Genomic DNA, 14,512 nt, shown 5'->3' on the forward strand with positions numbered 1-14,512 from the left:
CTCCCTCCCTACCAATATTTGTATGCACTCTGGGAGGGATAACCCCAGGGCACATCCTCTGCTTCCTACTGTTGCAATCAATCAAGAGGCAGGACTAATGCCAGATTCACTGTTCATAGCAGAGTTTTACAGTAGGTCACGGTATAGTTTGAAGAGCGTGACTTGGTCTTCAGGCTGTCTGGATCTACGCACTAAAAGTGTTAATTTATGGTAGGCTCTACTTGGTACAAGGACAATGGGATGCTTGTTCTACCTGAAACCTTAAATAGAGACTTACATTTTTCTACTTTTAATCCATTAGCTTGGATGGTCAGCAGCTACTGATTATTGCCAAGCTAAACAGATTTTTTTTTTTCTCTTTTCCACACCTTCACTTCTCAGGATAGTGTGTGGGAAGCAAATTGATATGACAGATTAAATGTTGAATGGCTATTTTCAATGCTAATACAGTGTGCATCTAGGACATTTCTGAGATGAACTAGCTGGATTTAAAAAATATTGGAAGAGTAGAGTAAATCCCAGACAACTTCATGGTAAGAGGACATGGATACCAAACAAATTTTTCTCTATTCCAAGTTCTTATGAAGATAAGGTTCTTAAATCTGGCAAAGATGAGACAGTTTAATTTTGGTCAAGTACACAGTATCAAGATAATTTAAATCCGTTGATCTCTCAAGAGATTTGCTCAATCACAGATTATAGATAAAACTGAAACACAATGCTAAACTCACACACACACATCTGAGAGTAGCATGTGTGCAGTCACATATAAAGAAATCAAATATCCAGTAAGTTCAGATTTCTATATTTCTGTTAAGAAACATGGGCCCCTTTCAAGAATTCAACCACAAAAAACTAGTTGGAACTGACTGAAAAATCCCCTTCACCCCAGCCTCTTGTATATGTGCCTGTTTTCTAGGACTCAATTCACTTGTCTCCTCTCCAGTCTTTCCTGCTACCCTGCATTTCAGCACACCAGGCTTCTCTCTTCTTTCTCTGGCCTTCCTTTGAAGAGGAAATGGTCCCCTAAGGGTATGACCTCATTTATTCAGTTCCCAGAACTCTTCCTCAGATTGCTCTAAGCTAGGTCTTTTGCATTAAAGAATGTAAATATGCACATCAGGCGCCTCAAGGTGGGAGTCCTGCGTAGGTCTGTAGCCCCTGGAAAGAAAAGAAATTAAAACAAAATTCTGTCGTTGCTCTTTCTCAAGTAGTTGTTGGTATCTCCCCTGTGCTCCTTTCACAGCTTAACTTGCACAACTGCTTTGTTGGTACTTAAAAACCCAATCAGGAACATTAAGTGGTTACTGATTGAATTTTTTATTAAAGAAGGAAATTGAGATGCTAATCAGGCCTTGGGGGAATCACATGCTTAGAGTCTTGTTTGCAGGAAGGGAAAGTGGAATAGACCCCAGCAGAAAACATTTTGAAAGGGAATTTTAAAAAATCAACATCCAGGAAGTTAGATAAATATTTTTTAAAGAAGGGCCTATTGTTTTCTCCAAATGTTTCCTCAAATTCTGAAGTGAGCATTAAAAAAAAAAAAAATTTAACCCATCAATTTGGAGACAAACAAGAATGAGATTGCTAGCTTAGAACTGTGACAAGCTTTCCGATGGAAACATTAGGAAAAACACGGTTTTGTGTTTTATTTCCCTGAGCTCTTATGTTTCTGCACTTTTCAACAGAACCTCACATCCAGAAAATAAAATAATATTTACACTAGTGACCGAGAAGACCACCTACAAGCAGCTATTGGGCCTCCCAAGTTGGCCTAAAATATCAAGGCAGAAATTTTTTTCCCTGCAAGTACTTTGCCCTGTCACTTTCCTGTTCCCTGGGGCTACTGCTCCTTGAGTTCTTGACATGCATTTCACTGGGGTTTCTGAAGGTGCTGGCACATCATACCTCACCCCATTCCCTTTCTGCTCTTCTCTAGTTCTCAGTCCTCCTAACTTCCTCACACTCTCCACCTCCTTCCATCCCTATTACAGGAGCCTCCCCCAGTACTACACTTTTTCCCAATACCTGGAAGAGCCTCCTACCTCTTCCCTGCAGTCTACTCACCAACTCTCCCAGAAGGGAGGCCTTCCCACATGGGAAAGGGGAGGGGGTAAGATGAACAGTGGGCAGAGATGTGGAAAGAAGCTAGTCAACCACACAAATTCTTCACAATTATCCTGCTTTATGTGACTTTTTGTAACTTCAAATATGTCACACTGAAATTTAAACCAAAGCACAATTGGTGAAATACTCTACTGGAAAACTGCCTGATGTACATTGGACAGTGTGAGCAAGAAATAAACCTTTATTTGTGTTGAACAACTGGAATTTAAGAATATATTTGTTACTGAACCAAGGCCTAGCCTAGCCTTGACTAATACAAAAATTGGTACGGAAGTAAGGTGCTGCTGTTAGAAAAGAAGAGAAAGACAGAAAAAGACCCTAAAATATGTGTCATCAGCTTGGGGGCCAGGTATCCAGATAGTGAGGAGGCTATAAGGATGAGAATCCATGGCAAAATAATTTGTACAAGTATAACTAAAAGCTAACAATGTTCTGAATAAACTTACAGTCTTTGGAGATGAGATTAGAAAACAAAATGTTAGTAGTATGTGATGGTTGCCATTGACTGTTTTGTGAGGAATTACAGGAAGTGAGTTAGAAAAGGAGGAACAGGCTTATAACCAGGAATGAAAGGAAATGGAAATAGTCACAAATTCAGGGACTTGTAGGGATGGAAGATAAAATTGCTTCTCAATTCCAAACTATGAAAATGAAAATTGCGATACACTTTGACGAAGTTTGATTAGGACTCAGCTTTGTAACAAGAATCAAATAAAAGGTACTGCCAAGACATCTAGAGTTAGAATCTGAATGAATTAGGTAGTTTGCAGCATATCCTTCTAACTGGACAAAAATGGCTCGACGAAATGATTTACCTATATGGTTCTCTCACTGAAGCCTGTTAGGCCCAAGGCACTAGGAATTAAGTCAGGAGAGAGAAAGAAATAAATATATTTGCCACATTTCTTTATTCCTAAATGTAAAGAAGCAAATAAATACAGAAAATCTAAGATGTTTGTATGGAATGTGGATGTGGTTATGGGCAAATGGAAAGGACTTGAATCAAAAACATAAAAAGATGACTAAACGTACAAGAGAGTTTTGATGCTAAAGAAACCCTAAGCCCATGATTACACAAAACAAGTGTTGGGGCTTCAACCTTCTTTAGGTGAGAAGAAGGCAGTTTGACCTTCAGATAAAGCTAAGAAGGGTGATGGGAAAGGAATAATTTCCCAGGGAGGATTGAAAGGTCAAGGGAAAAAGGAACCAGAGAGCATCTCCCAGAGAATCAGGGTCCCCTGCATGGTAGAACACCCCACAGTGAGTACCCAGTGGGATTTTGGAGTTGCCATGGACCACTCACCACTCCACATTGCTATGAATATCACTCATCTCTTCCCTTTCCGAATGGGAGTGTTATAATGGGTATTTGTCTTTGGGTGTATGTTGGACTCTGTATTTTGGGTGTGTGTAGGTCTTTAATCTGCATCCAGATCTGTTGTAGAGACTAGCATGTATCTCCCAGAGATCCCAAGAGTTTGATGCCGTGACTGATGGGACATTTGGGTTGTCTTTCTTGGAGGGAGGATGGGTATATTTTGTCTGCTGGAGGGAGAATGAATCACATTTTTGGTGATGAGAAGGGTAAACTCTGGTAGTCATGCATTCACTATTTCTGGCTTTCTCCTTTCTGAGCAAATAGAAGGATGGTACTTCCTGGTTGGGTGGGGTCATGTGACAAGTTCTGGCTGATGAATTGTTGTGGGAAGCATTTAATTGTCAGTGCAAGACCTTCCAGGGCCTCTGTCAGAATGATCTAGGTAGAGGCTGTTCCTTCAGCCCCAATACAGAATAAGGACAAAGTGGCACCTGCCAACCCTAGGTGCCCATGTTCGTGAGCAATTTGTTGTTTAAAGCCACTAAGATCTTGGGTAAAATGATAACATAGCCTATTCTGTGGATACGCTTGCATCATTTAAAAATGCTGACTGATGCATCCTGTGAAGGAACCCATAAAACACTGCTAAGAATGAAAGCTTTGGAGCCTAATCTGCTAGAATCTATACCTAGCTCCGCCACCTACAAGCTGTTTAAACTCAGGCTGCTTATCCTTTCTAAGCCTCATTTTTCCCATTTGTGAAATGGGGATAATAACTATATTAGTTTCCTAAGGCTGCTGTAAATTACCATAAAGTTAGTGGCCAAAACGACAGGAGTGTATTCTGTCATAGTTCTGGAGGCTGGGAGTTCTACGTCAGTTCACTGGGCAGAAATCGAGGTGTCAGCAGGGATGTGCTCCCTCTGGAGGCTCTTGGACAGAATTCGTTCCTTGCCTCTTCCAGTTTTCCTTTGCTCACGGCTGCATCACTGCAATCTCTGCCTTGTCTTCACATTGCCTTCTTCTGAGTGTGTAATTTCCCCCTGCTCCCTCTTACAAGGACATTTGTTATTGGATTTAGGGCACACCTGGATAATCTAGGATCAGTCTGCAGTTGAGATGCTTAATCACATTTGCAAAGATACTCTTTCCTTTGACGGTAATGTTTACAGGTTCCAGAGATTAGGACCTGATATCTTTGGGTGGCCATTATTCAGCTGACTACAATTTTAAGGATTAAATGAGATAATATATATAAAGCAGTCAATAAATATTAGTTATTTATTGATATGGAAATGTATCTTATTTTCCCTAAAATGTCAAGTCTTTAGATGCCAAGTTACTGTTTTGGACCCCACACAGTAGGTGCATCATAAAACATACATAATGATTAACCTCTAAATACTATCAGTAATCCCTGATCTTAAGTTGGGTAATTACTTAAATTGAAAACTATTCTTATAGAACTAATGCTTTATGGCAGAGAAATCAGATAGGTGGTAAAGGCATGGTTTGTTTTTCTGCAAGTTAAATTGGATACTGCATATTTTGACCACAGAGGTTTCTGATATCTTAAATACTATTTAAAAAGAAAAATATAATTTCCTTTTTGCCTCCTTTTATTTTCAGATATAAAAAAAAAAAGAAAACAAGACTTTGTACTAAGATGTGATTATCTTGCCACAAATCCTATCTTTGAAACTCTTGCCTTAATGGTCAATGTATTATTCAGATTTCACACATTAAAAATACCTTACAGAGTCAGAAATACTATTGCTTAGTGAAAGCACGATTAAAAAAAAAAAAGGGCTGTGCAATAAACTATGTCGTGCCTAAGCCTCCTGCTATTTTTTACACCATGTTAATACTGATGCAAATTGACTAGGGTTTCAGTGCCTGGTAGTCAGGGCTCTGGGAATATTGTATCCCCCTTACCCCCCCAGTCCCTCCTCTGCTGAGCCCTGCCATTAATCACCACTTGCCTGTCTCGAGATCTCCCACGGTTTGGTCACGGCTCCAAGGTCACAGGCTGTCATTAACATTGATCTGAAAAACAGAACCAAACAAAACAGCCTGAATAATCTTTTGTTGCATTCCTAAACAAACCCGTTCTAGATACATAAATAAACAAAATAAAATGGAAACGAGGCCAGCTCACATCTTCCTTTCCTCAACAAGGGGCAGCACTGTTTATAGTCCCTGTGTTCAGCATCTCCATCATGTGGCCACGCTGCTTAGGAAGACAAAGCTCTCACACATCCTCTGGTGGCCCTTTTGTTTTGTCTGCAGCAAATCAAGGAAAGCAAAGCACTACTTTCTGTACACCTGAGCTAAGCAAGCTCTGCTTAAAATAATTTATAATGGACAATGTTGTTGGGTTTTTTTAAACTATAAGCAAGAGAATCAGTATATAACACTATGTACATGGCTGATGAAACTACTTACCAACTTATCATTGATTGATGGGAACAAAAGAAAACCCACACCAAAGAGGCAAGGCACATGCCACATAAGGGGCTCCTTCATTTTCATCTGCTCTACGGAGCTAAGATTTATGGGCAAGAGCCATATCATTTCACTCCAGTTTACTACCTGGCTCCAACCATGGTTTATAAGCATTATGAAGAAGAAACATACTCAGCTCCAGCTTTCATTAATTTGGGCACATAAGAAAGTACAGGAATGGTCTGAATCAGAGTTTTGAGGGGCAGGGTTAACCATAATTCACACGGAACCATGGAAACACTGGGAACAATTCAAATTGTAGATAGCTCTGGTGCTTATATATAATTTAATGTGGTGGGAGGAGGAAAAATAAGGCACACTCTGTCCCAAATCTGCTTTCTTTGTGCTGAAAACCAGCAGAATGTGATGAAAAGTAACATAGGATTTGAGCTGGGGAACCACATCTTGGCTAACTGCTTTTGGAAGAAAGGGGTATGCAACCAAAGGTCAGAGGGCTGTCCTGATGTCGGGTGTTAACATTTCATACCCTGCCAGATCTAATGCCTTGGAAACATGTCTGCTGCCCAGATAGCAGAGCATGCTTAGATGGCAGGGGGGTCCCCCCACAGGAAACCCCTCCAGGAAACAAGGCAGGGTCACAGATAACAATAGGTCATTCAAGGCACAACCAGGTGGCACCGGCATCAGCAGCCCTCTCAACTCGAGCAGCATTGATGAAACCTCTAATTCCAAACATCCCTGTGTTAAGAACTACGCAAAGGGAGACACATCAGTCTATTCATTTTTGACCTTCTGTATCAGGCATTTCTACACTGCTTACTGTGTGTCTGCTTCTGTACTAAGTGCTTTACTAACCAACTGCTAACTAAACTACTAACTAAATGAATCGTCATCACCACCCCAGAGGTAGTTGCTATTATCCTTATTTTACAGATAAGTAAACAGAAGCACGCAGAGATTAAGTCATTTTCCCTTCCCAAGGTGAGTAAAGGATTCAGGATTCTGTGCCTATCACAAAGCTAACAGATGCCCTCTTACTACACACGGATGCTGACAGTACTGGAGGGGGACAAGACTGGCTAAAGCATTGGATTTCTCAGCATCTCTCCTGCATAGCAAAGAATCTCTATGAGGTTGCCTATTTGTATCATAATGTGGATAATTACTTAGGTTCTGTCCAGTTGATAATTTGAAACTTTCTCTTCAAATGCATATTGCCATTAATCAGTTGATCAACAAGTTTATTGAGTATCTGCTAGGTGCTCAGATGATAATTCTAATAGCTACCACTTATTGGGAAGCCTCCACAGGGTGATTGACTCAGTCTCTATATGTGGTAGTGATACTATTATTATCTCTTATTAAAGTTAAAAAAATAAGGCTCAGAAACATTAGGTAACTTGCACAAGGTTGTACAGTTATTAAGTGTCAAAGCTGGGATTGGAATTCTTTGTCTGACAGAAGAATCTCTACTTCAATGAATACAGTGGAGCAAGAAGTCCATGCAGAGAAGGGAGACAGGACAGGCTGAGAGGTAGGACGGGTAGAGTGGCTGCAACCTTTGTCCATCTGGCACTGGGGAGTCAACTAAGCCTGGGGACTCAGGAGGGACCTGGATAGACCTTTAGGGAGGAAACTTTAGGTGGTGGATGTGAGGATGGTTTGAAGAAGGAGAGGGTGGAAGGAAGGAGACTCATTGGAGATATAAATTGATAGGAGCCTAAAACAAGGAAGGGAGAGTGGGAAGGGAGGCACAGGGATGGAAGATTGCAAAGGAAGAACTGAAGAAAACAAATGAGCAGTTCTATCTTATTTTTTAGATTAAGGCTCTTCAAGAAGTGAAAGATCTTTTTGAGAGTAAAAGACCAGGGAGAGAGTTTTTACCAACTGTTTTAGACTGAGGTCCCTATAATTCTAGTTCAGTTTATAGTGAGTTAACATACCTCTCCTCTATATGCCAAAATTATTTCAATAATAATCTTCTGACAATCATTATCTTCTTGATTTGTTCTGTAGTTGTAAAACAATTTAAAATGAACAAATTTTAATGTTAAAGATATATTCAAATTGAGTACAAAGATTTTGTGTAGACTGAAATCTGCACTTGCCTAACAAAAATATGACACTTTGCAGTTTGCACTTCTTTCAGTTTTAAATTTTAAACATGAATAAAACCCACGAATGATCACATAAAATGACAGAATGAAAGTATCTCAAGTTGTATGTCTTCATCTTTACCATCACTGTGCTATCATTGTTTGTTCTGAATATAGTCTTTAAAAGCAGGAATATGAGTTCTGCAAGGTTGGAAACACAAACGACACCCAGAGAGTTTGAGAGGTTCTGAACGGTTAGGAACTTACTATTGAAAGTGTATAGCTGCATCTACCTATGTCAAGAGCCAGCTGTATGCCTGGGCATTCTTAGAATTAACTTACATTACGTGTGCAAAGAAAGGATAAATAATAAACATGTGCTTATTTGAAGCTTTCATATCAATTATTTTTATCTTAACAGTAACCTCAGCAATTGTTTGGAATTTATACCAATAAAAGACATTTCTTAGGAGGTATATCTCACCATTGACTATTTAGAATTGCTGGCACATGGTGGTAATAAAAAGCAGACTGACTTTTAGTTGGTTTTATTACTATTTTAAAATTCTCTACAGATGGTGCTCCCTTAGAGCACCACCCTTGGTGCAAGGTGGTCAGAGTGTAACCATGAAATGGGGGAGGGAGGGCAGATGAGGGGAGAGGGGAGAACCCAGAGCACCTCCATTTTATGTAACTTGCTTCCAAATAAGATATTTCTTCCATATGGGGTTCCTTGTCAAAACAGTTTGAAAATCTCTGTAGGAAAATATCTAGGCAGAGAAACTCAGTGAGAAATGGCATTGCAGGAAAAGAGCTCAGAAGAGAGGCAAGCCCAAGAAAAGGGCTGGGAGTCGTTTGAGAAGAGATAGTAGTGACACTAGAAGGATCCTGAGGAAAAAGAGAAGAGAATAAAAAATACATCCTTGGGGGACAGTTCTGTTTAGTGGATGGTGGGGGGAAGAAGGGCTAGAAAAGACTAAGAAGGAAAGAGTCAGAAATAAAGGAGAGAATCCAGAAGCGTATATGGCTTTGCAGAATCCAAGGCTGTAGAGGGTTTTAAGAAAAGAGAGGCCAACACAATTAGGGGCTATAAAGAGATCAGGAAGCTGAAGAGAACAAAGGTTGTAGCTTTTAATACTTGGAAGGTGACTGTGGTTCAATAGAAGCAGAAATCACATAGTATAGACTTAATTCCTCAGTAAGGAATGGGTAAATACTCTGTGGTATATCTGTATTTTGGAATACTGTGCAATGATAAAAGATCATGAGGTAAAAACATGTAAAGAATTCCAAAGCATGTAGTTGAGTGGAAAACCAGGTTCACATTGGTATGTAAATATACAATTTATGTTAAAATAGACAATCAAAATACACACTAAACAGTATTTTTCCTAAGGGTACATGTGTATGTAAATGCTTTGGAAATGGTCTGGAAAAACACAATACCCTAATAACAAAATACAGCTGTGCAACCAGTATGGGAATTGGGGGTTGAGCTCAAAGGAGATCTGGGGGCTTATTAGCAATGTTTGATTTGTTACAGAAAATATATATTCATATAATTACTCATGGCATTAAAAATTATACAAAAAGAAAGAAATTGCCTTGCAAGAAATTAGGAAGTGTGGGAGTAAAGGGAAGGAGAAAACTATGATGGGGCCTGGAGAAAAGGCAGCCTGTAGGGATGACTTTTTGATTGGGGAGGCAGAAGTGTGTTTTTAGGTCTAGAAAGGTCATGATTAATAAAACAGATTTTGAAAATGGAAGCTGAAGGAGCATGATTGATAGAGCCAGGTTGGGGTGGGGGGCGAGGAGGTGGAAGGAATGGAATTAGGGCACCAGTGGAGGGGCTGGTCTTGAAGATGAAAAATGAAGAAAAAGGCCTGTAAAGATAATACAGAGGAATATTAAAGCATAGAGGAAAAAAACTAGAGCCCTCTGGGGAGAGGGCTGCAGGAAGGTGACATGAGGACAGCTACAGAGGGTGGGGCAGGCAGTGGCCTGTGTTCAGAAGATGGTGCCAGAGATTTTATATAGCAGATACGGCAGGACTATGTCAAGGTTTCCGCTTGGGGTAATCCAGTAGTTGCCTGGTTGTGGAGCAGACCCAGTGTGCCCTAACCCTGGCCTCACGAGCTCTCCCAGCAAAACTTAGCAATGTTAGAACAGGAATAAGACAGCAGAAGGTCTGGTTGAGGTGGAGAGAGTGGAAGGATGGGGTATGAGAGAAAGAGGAATAGTGCCCACTCTCTGGAGTGGCTGCAAGAGAGGCTAAAATTTGCCCCATAAACAGAGTGGGTTGCTACTGTCCTTTCTAAACAACTTGGAAGATGTCCCAGGCAAAGGCTAGAACAGACTCCTTATCTCCACCTCCAATATTGTTCTGACTGGTTTTCTATCCTCAATGCCTATTGTCTCTAAAGAAAAGCAAAAGTTACTCCCCACTTCCTTTGTGCTATGTAACTCTGATTTCTAGGATGCAAAAATCCCTTCTCCACCCAACTTGCACCCCCACTTCCCCAGGAAACAGAAGAAATCATGGCTTGCCAAAACTGAACTAATTTGGACTTCATTTTCTAATTTTGATGGCAGATTTTTGAGACAAAAATAAATTATAAGATGAAAAGACATTCTCAGTAATTTCTCTAATTATTCAACTGATCTCTGAATGTTTTGAATGTAAGCTAAGATTTGTTACTTTAAAAATCACTTCTATGCTCTTAGTACTGTCAGAAAATTTATGTGGACTAAATGTCCAAATAATGAAGAAAAACATAAACAAGAGCTTTTTCTTACCGAAATATATCACGATGGTTTTTGATGTTCCAATCGTATTCTCCTTTACTGACAAGTTCAAAGAATTCAGTTCTCCTCCTGCAGGAAAATCAAATGAAGAAAGAAAGAAAAAAAAAACTGGAATGAGATTTCCCAGTCTGTGGGGTGACATAAATACATTTATGGGAAAAACATAAGACCACCTGAACCAAGTAACTTAATATTTGAAATCATGAGGCTAAAGCACTATCAAAATAAATCACTTTCTAAAAAATGTTGAGGCTTCAAGGAAAAGCCACAATCATTTCTGAATGTATTTACAACAGAGGAGATTATAGAGCCATAAAACAGAAAACAATGTGGTGCGGCATTTAGGATTATGTGCTGTGAAGCCCTAGTGACACTTACTGAAAGTCAGAGAAAGGAGGCAAGGACAAATAAAAAGTGGGGACAATTCTAGAATGTTCTTTTATCATCCAACAAAGAATTGAGCTGCATGATGATCCAAGATAAGATAAACTCCCTGGTAGTAAATTCAAGATAAATATATTTTTTTCCAGGTTAGAAAATAACTATTTCACCATTTCAGTGCTTAAACGCATAGGCTATGAAGTCTGAAAGTAACGGTGTTTAAACACTCGCTCAGCAACTCGCTTGCTGTACAACTTTGGAAAGTTAATTAAATCCTCTGAGTCTCAATTTCTTAATCTCTAACACAGAGTTACTGTGAGGATTAAATGAATGACATGTGGAAAGCATGTAGCATAGTGTCTCAACATTTTAAGTGCTTGACACTGTAAACCAAAAATAAAATTCTAAGCCCCCAACCAAATAAATGGCCTTCTGCTCTTGGCCAAGGGCATTCCTAAATTAACCTGAAATGCCATGATGGGAAGTGGGAGTTGGACATGTCTCATTATTCCTTCCTCCCTTTTGGAATTCAGGTACAGCTGACCAGCATTAACATTAAAACAGAGACCTTAAGACTGACAAAGCAGACTCTTTGTAGCAATAAGATACCAACATGACAGACAGCAGGCCCTAAAAGAAATCAAAGTATTTTATCCCAAAATATATTTATTTGATATATTTTGAAATGGCCTTGCAAAGCTGTCTCTTTTGGAGAAAATCTACATTCTGTAGAGAATACCCTTCCCTTTCCAGGTCTTTTTCCTAATCCAGGGGAGAATTAAGTAAGAGCTTGGCACCTTTTAAAGTCTGATAAGAAACATTTACAATTTATTCTGGAAGGCTGCTACCTGGAGGCTTCATCTGCATAACAAAAACATTGGTCTCCACAACCCCTTATCTTAACCCAGACACTCCCTTCTATTGATTCCAGGTCTTTAGATAAACCCTTTCAACTAAATGCCAATCAGGAAATCTTTGAATCCACCTATGACCTGGAAGCCACTCCCCACTTCAAGATGTTCCGCCTTTCCTGACTGAACCAACGTACATCATACATGTATTGATTGATGTCTTATGTCTCCCTAAAACATATAAAACCAAGCCGTAGCCCAGCCGCCTTGGGCCTATGTTCTCAGGACTTTCTGAGTCTATGTCACAGGCATGTCCTTAACCTCAGCAAAATAAACTTCTAAATTGATTAAGACCTGTCACAGACACTTTTTGGTTTACAACTCACACATACACCCATGGAAATCCATTTGGAGATGCGTAGATACGGAAAAGACAAGCAAGGAATATTTTAGTTAGATGATTTTCAGTTTTAGTGAGAAAAGGAAAAAAAGAGGACATCACCATTTTGATTTAAGAATCACTTCCCAAGTTTTCATCCTCTTGGCACTTGCTAATGAGAGAATATTTAAGAGATCCTAACACACCATTTCCCAAAGCGCATCTCTCAAAATGCTAGACTTAAGAGGTGCTCCATGTGAAGATGTTCCTGGCCAAGTAGGTTTGAGAAATGCTGCCCTTAATATACCTCTCTTGGAGACACCATCTATATTAGCCTTTGAAGTCTCTGAGAAATATGGACGTAGAAAAGCCTGTTTAACCTTATTTCATCACAAAATTCCACATAGTACTGATGTTTCAAAAACTACACTTTGGAAAATACCATCATGACATATAATTTGTGGTAGAAATCAGACTAGGATCTCAGAAACTTAGTGCTGACCCTCTGTACTGGGGGACAAAGGACAAGAGGTTGAGAACAACTGGCTCCTCTGTGTCTGGCCTGGGGTGCTTATCACCAACTGACCAACTGTGTGGATTTCTTGCCAATGGGTCAGACTAACTACTAAAATTACTTGAAAGAAGACAGGTCAGGAAGACAAATGTATAGTTCACTTCTGTATTAGAGACACAAAGACAGGTCCTGGATCTATCCTTTCAAGATGATGCAGGTCAAGGCCATACTACATACAGCATGGAAGAATCTCCAAGACAACCTTACAGCAACTGGTGAGATGGCATAACCCAATTACATAGAAGGGCCCAGGAACTCCTTCTACTTTGGGTGGGCAGGTGTATACAGTTCTTTTCTTCATATAACTTTCTTATCTTCTTCACTTGACCCATTCCCTTCTTCATGACCAATGGTCATGCCTTTTTCATATTACTGAGATAGCCAAGTAAAACGAGCTCCCCGGAGAATCTCCAACACGTCTGCACATTGGGAGGATGGGTGAGGCCTCCGGAAGTTTGCGCTGTTTGCAGTAGGGAGGAGCCTGGCCCCTTCTGTTCCTGTGTGGGAACCTGGGATTCAGTCTGTGAGATGGGGGCCTGTTAACAGGAACCTCTCTTGCTTTGCTGAGTCTTTTTCCTTTTTGCCCAATAAATTCCATAACCTCTCACCCTTCAAAGTGTCTGCTTGCCTAATCTTTTCTGGTCGTGTGACAAGAACCCAGTTTATTCTACAACATTACAGTTACTGACTGTGAAGTGAAATAGAAAGGGAAGTGGTGGAGTGGAAAGAGCCCAGGTTTGGACCCACACCGACCTGGCTTAATGCTGACTGTCACTTATTAGCTGTGTGATCTTGGGTGAGTAATTTCACATTGTTGAGCCTTAGTTTCCAGCTTTGTAGTGAGAAATTGAGATAAGGTGCACTAAACATTTGGCCCTGTTAGATACTCAATACCTGAAGCTATGGTTAATTTGTAAGCAATATTAATACTATTACTGCCAACAATAATACAAATTGGACTAACTGGACTAATGGAGATCTAACAGTTTGCCCAGTTTTCTCCTCTCACTACATAGAAATTCATCTTTTTTTCAAATTATTATGAAGTCCAACAAGTATTTATTGAACATCTACTCTGTAACAAGTCTTTATTAGGCTTTACGGTCACAAGATAATTGGGTGTTACTTTTAAATGTCTCTGAGTTTAGCCAGGGCTACCAACAAATAAATAGGTAATTCCCTCTTTAAATGTAATATTAATGAGAATAATAATATTGGGACTAGAGTGATGTGAGAGAGGCACTCACCTGGGGCACAAAACTGAAGTGGGTGCCAAAAAACTTAGTTATCAAGATAAATATTTTAATGTGATATTTAACAAAATAAAAATAAATGTAAAACATCCATAATGAACACAACAACAAAATTCTAAATAAAGACAAGATCTGAACTTGTACTTGAACCACTCAGCTCACTTGCTTCACCCTAGTTCCAGCCCTGATGAGGATGATATTCACTGGGTCTTTACTGTGTTCCTGGCAGACTTAATGGGGTCTGGCACTCACTACTTACATG

At 39.7% G+C, this 14,512-nt stretch overlaps 1 protein-coding gene across 1 annotated transcript in view; it reads right to left on the reverse strand.

The window, feature by feature from the left end:
- The window catches only part of LOC100982736 (dual 3',5'-cyclic-AMP and -GMP phosphodiesterase 11A), a 275,174-nt gene that overhangs the window by 46,623 nt on the left and 214,039 nt on the right, over nucleotides 1-14,512 (reverse strand). The window contains exons 14-15 of the mRNA XM_034954574.3: nucleotides 10,804-10,881; nucleotides 5,428-5,491 (exon numbers count right to left, since the gene is read on the reverse strand). Of these exons, the coding sequence (XP_034810465.2) occupies nucleotides 5,428-5,491; nucleotides 10,804-10,881 (142 nt within the window). The remainder of the gene's footprint in view (nucleotides 1-5,427; nucleotides 5,492-10,803; nucleotides 10,882-14,512) is intronic.

This window comes from Pan paniscus, chromosome 13 (genome assembly GCF_029289425.2).
Source record: "Pan paniscus chromosome 13, NHGRI_mPanPan1-v2.0_pri, whole genome shotgun sequence".
In the NCBI taxonomy this organism is placed as follows: Eukaryota; Metazoa; Chordata; class Mammalia; order Primates; family Hominidae; genus Pan; species Pan paniscus.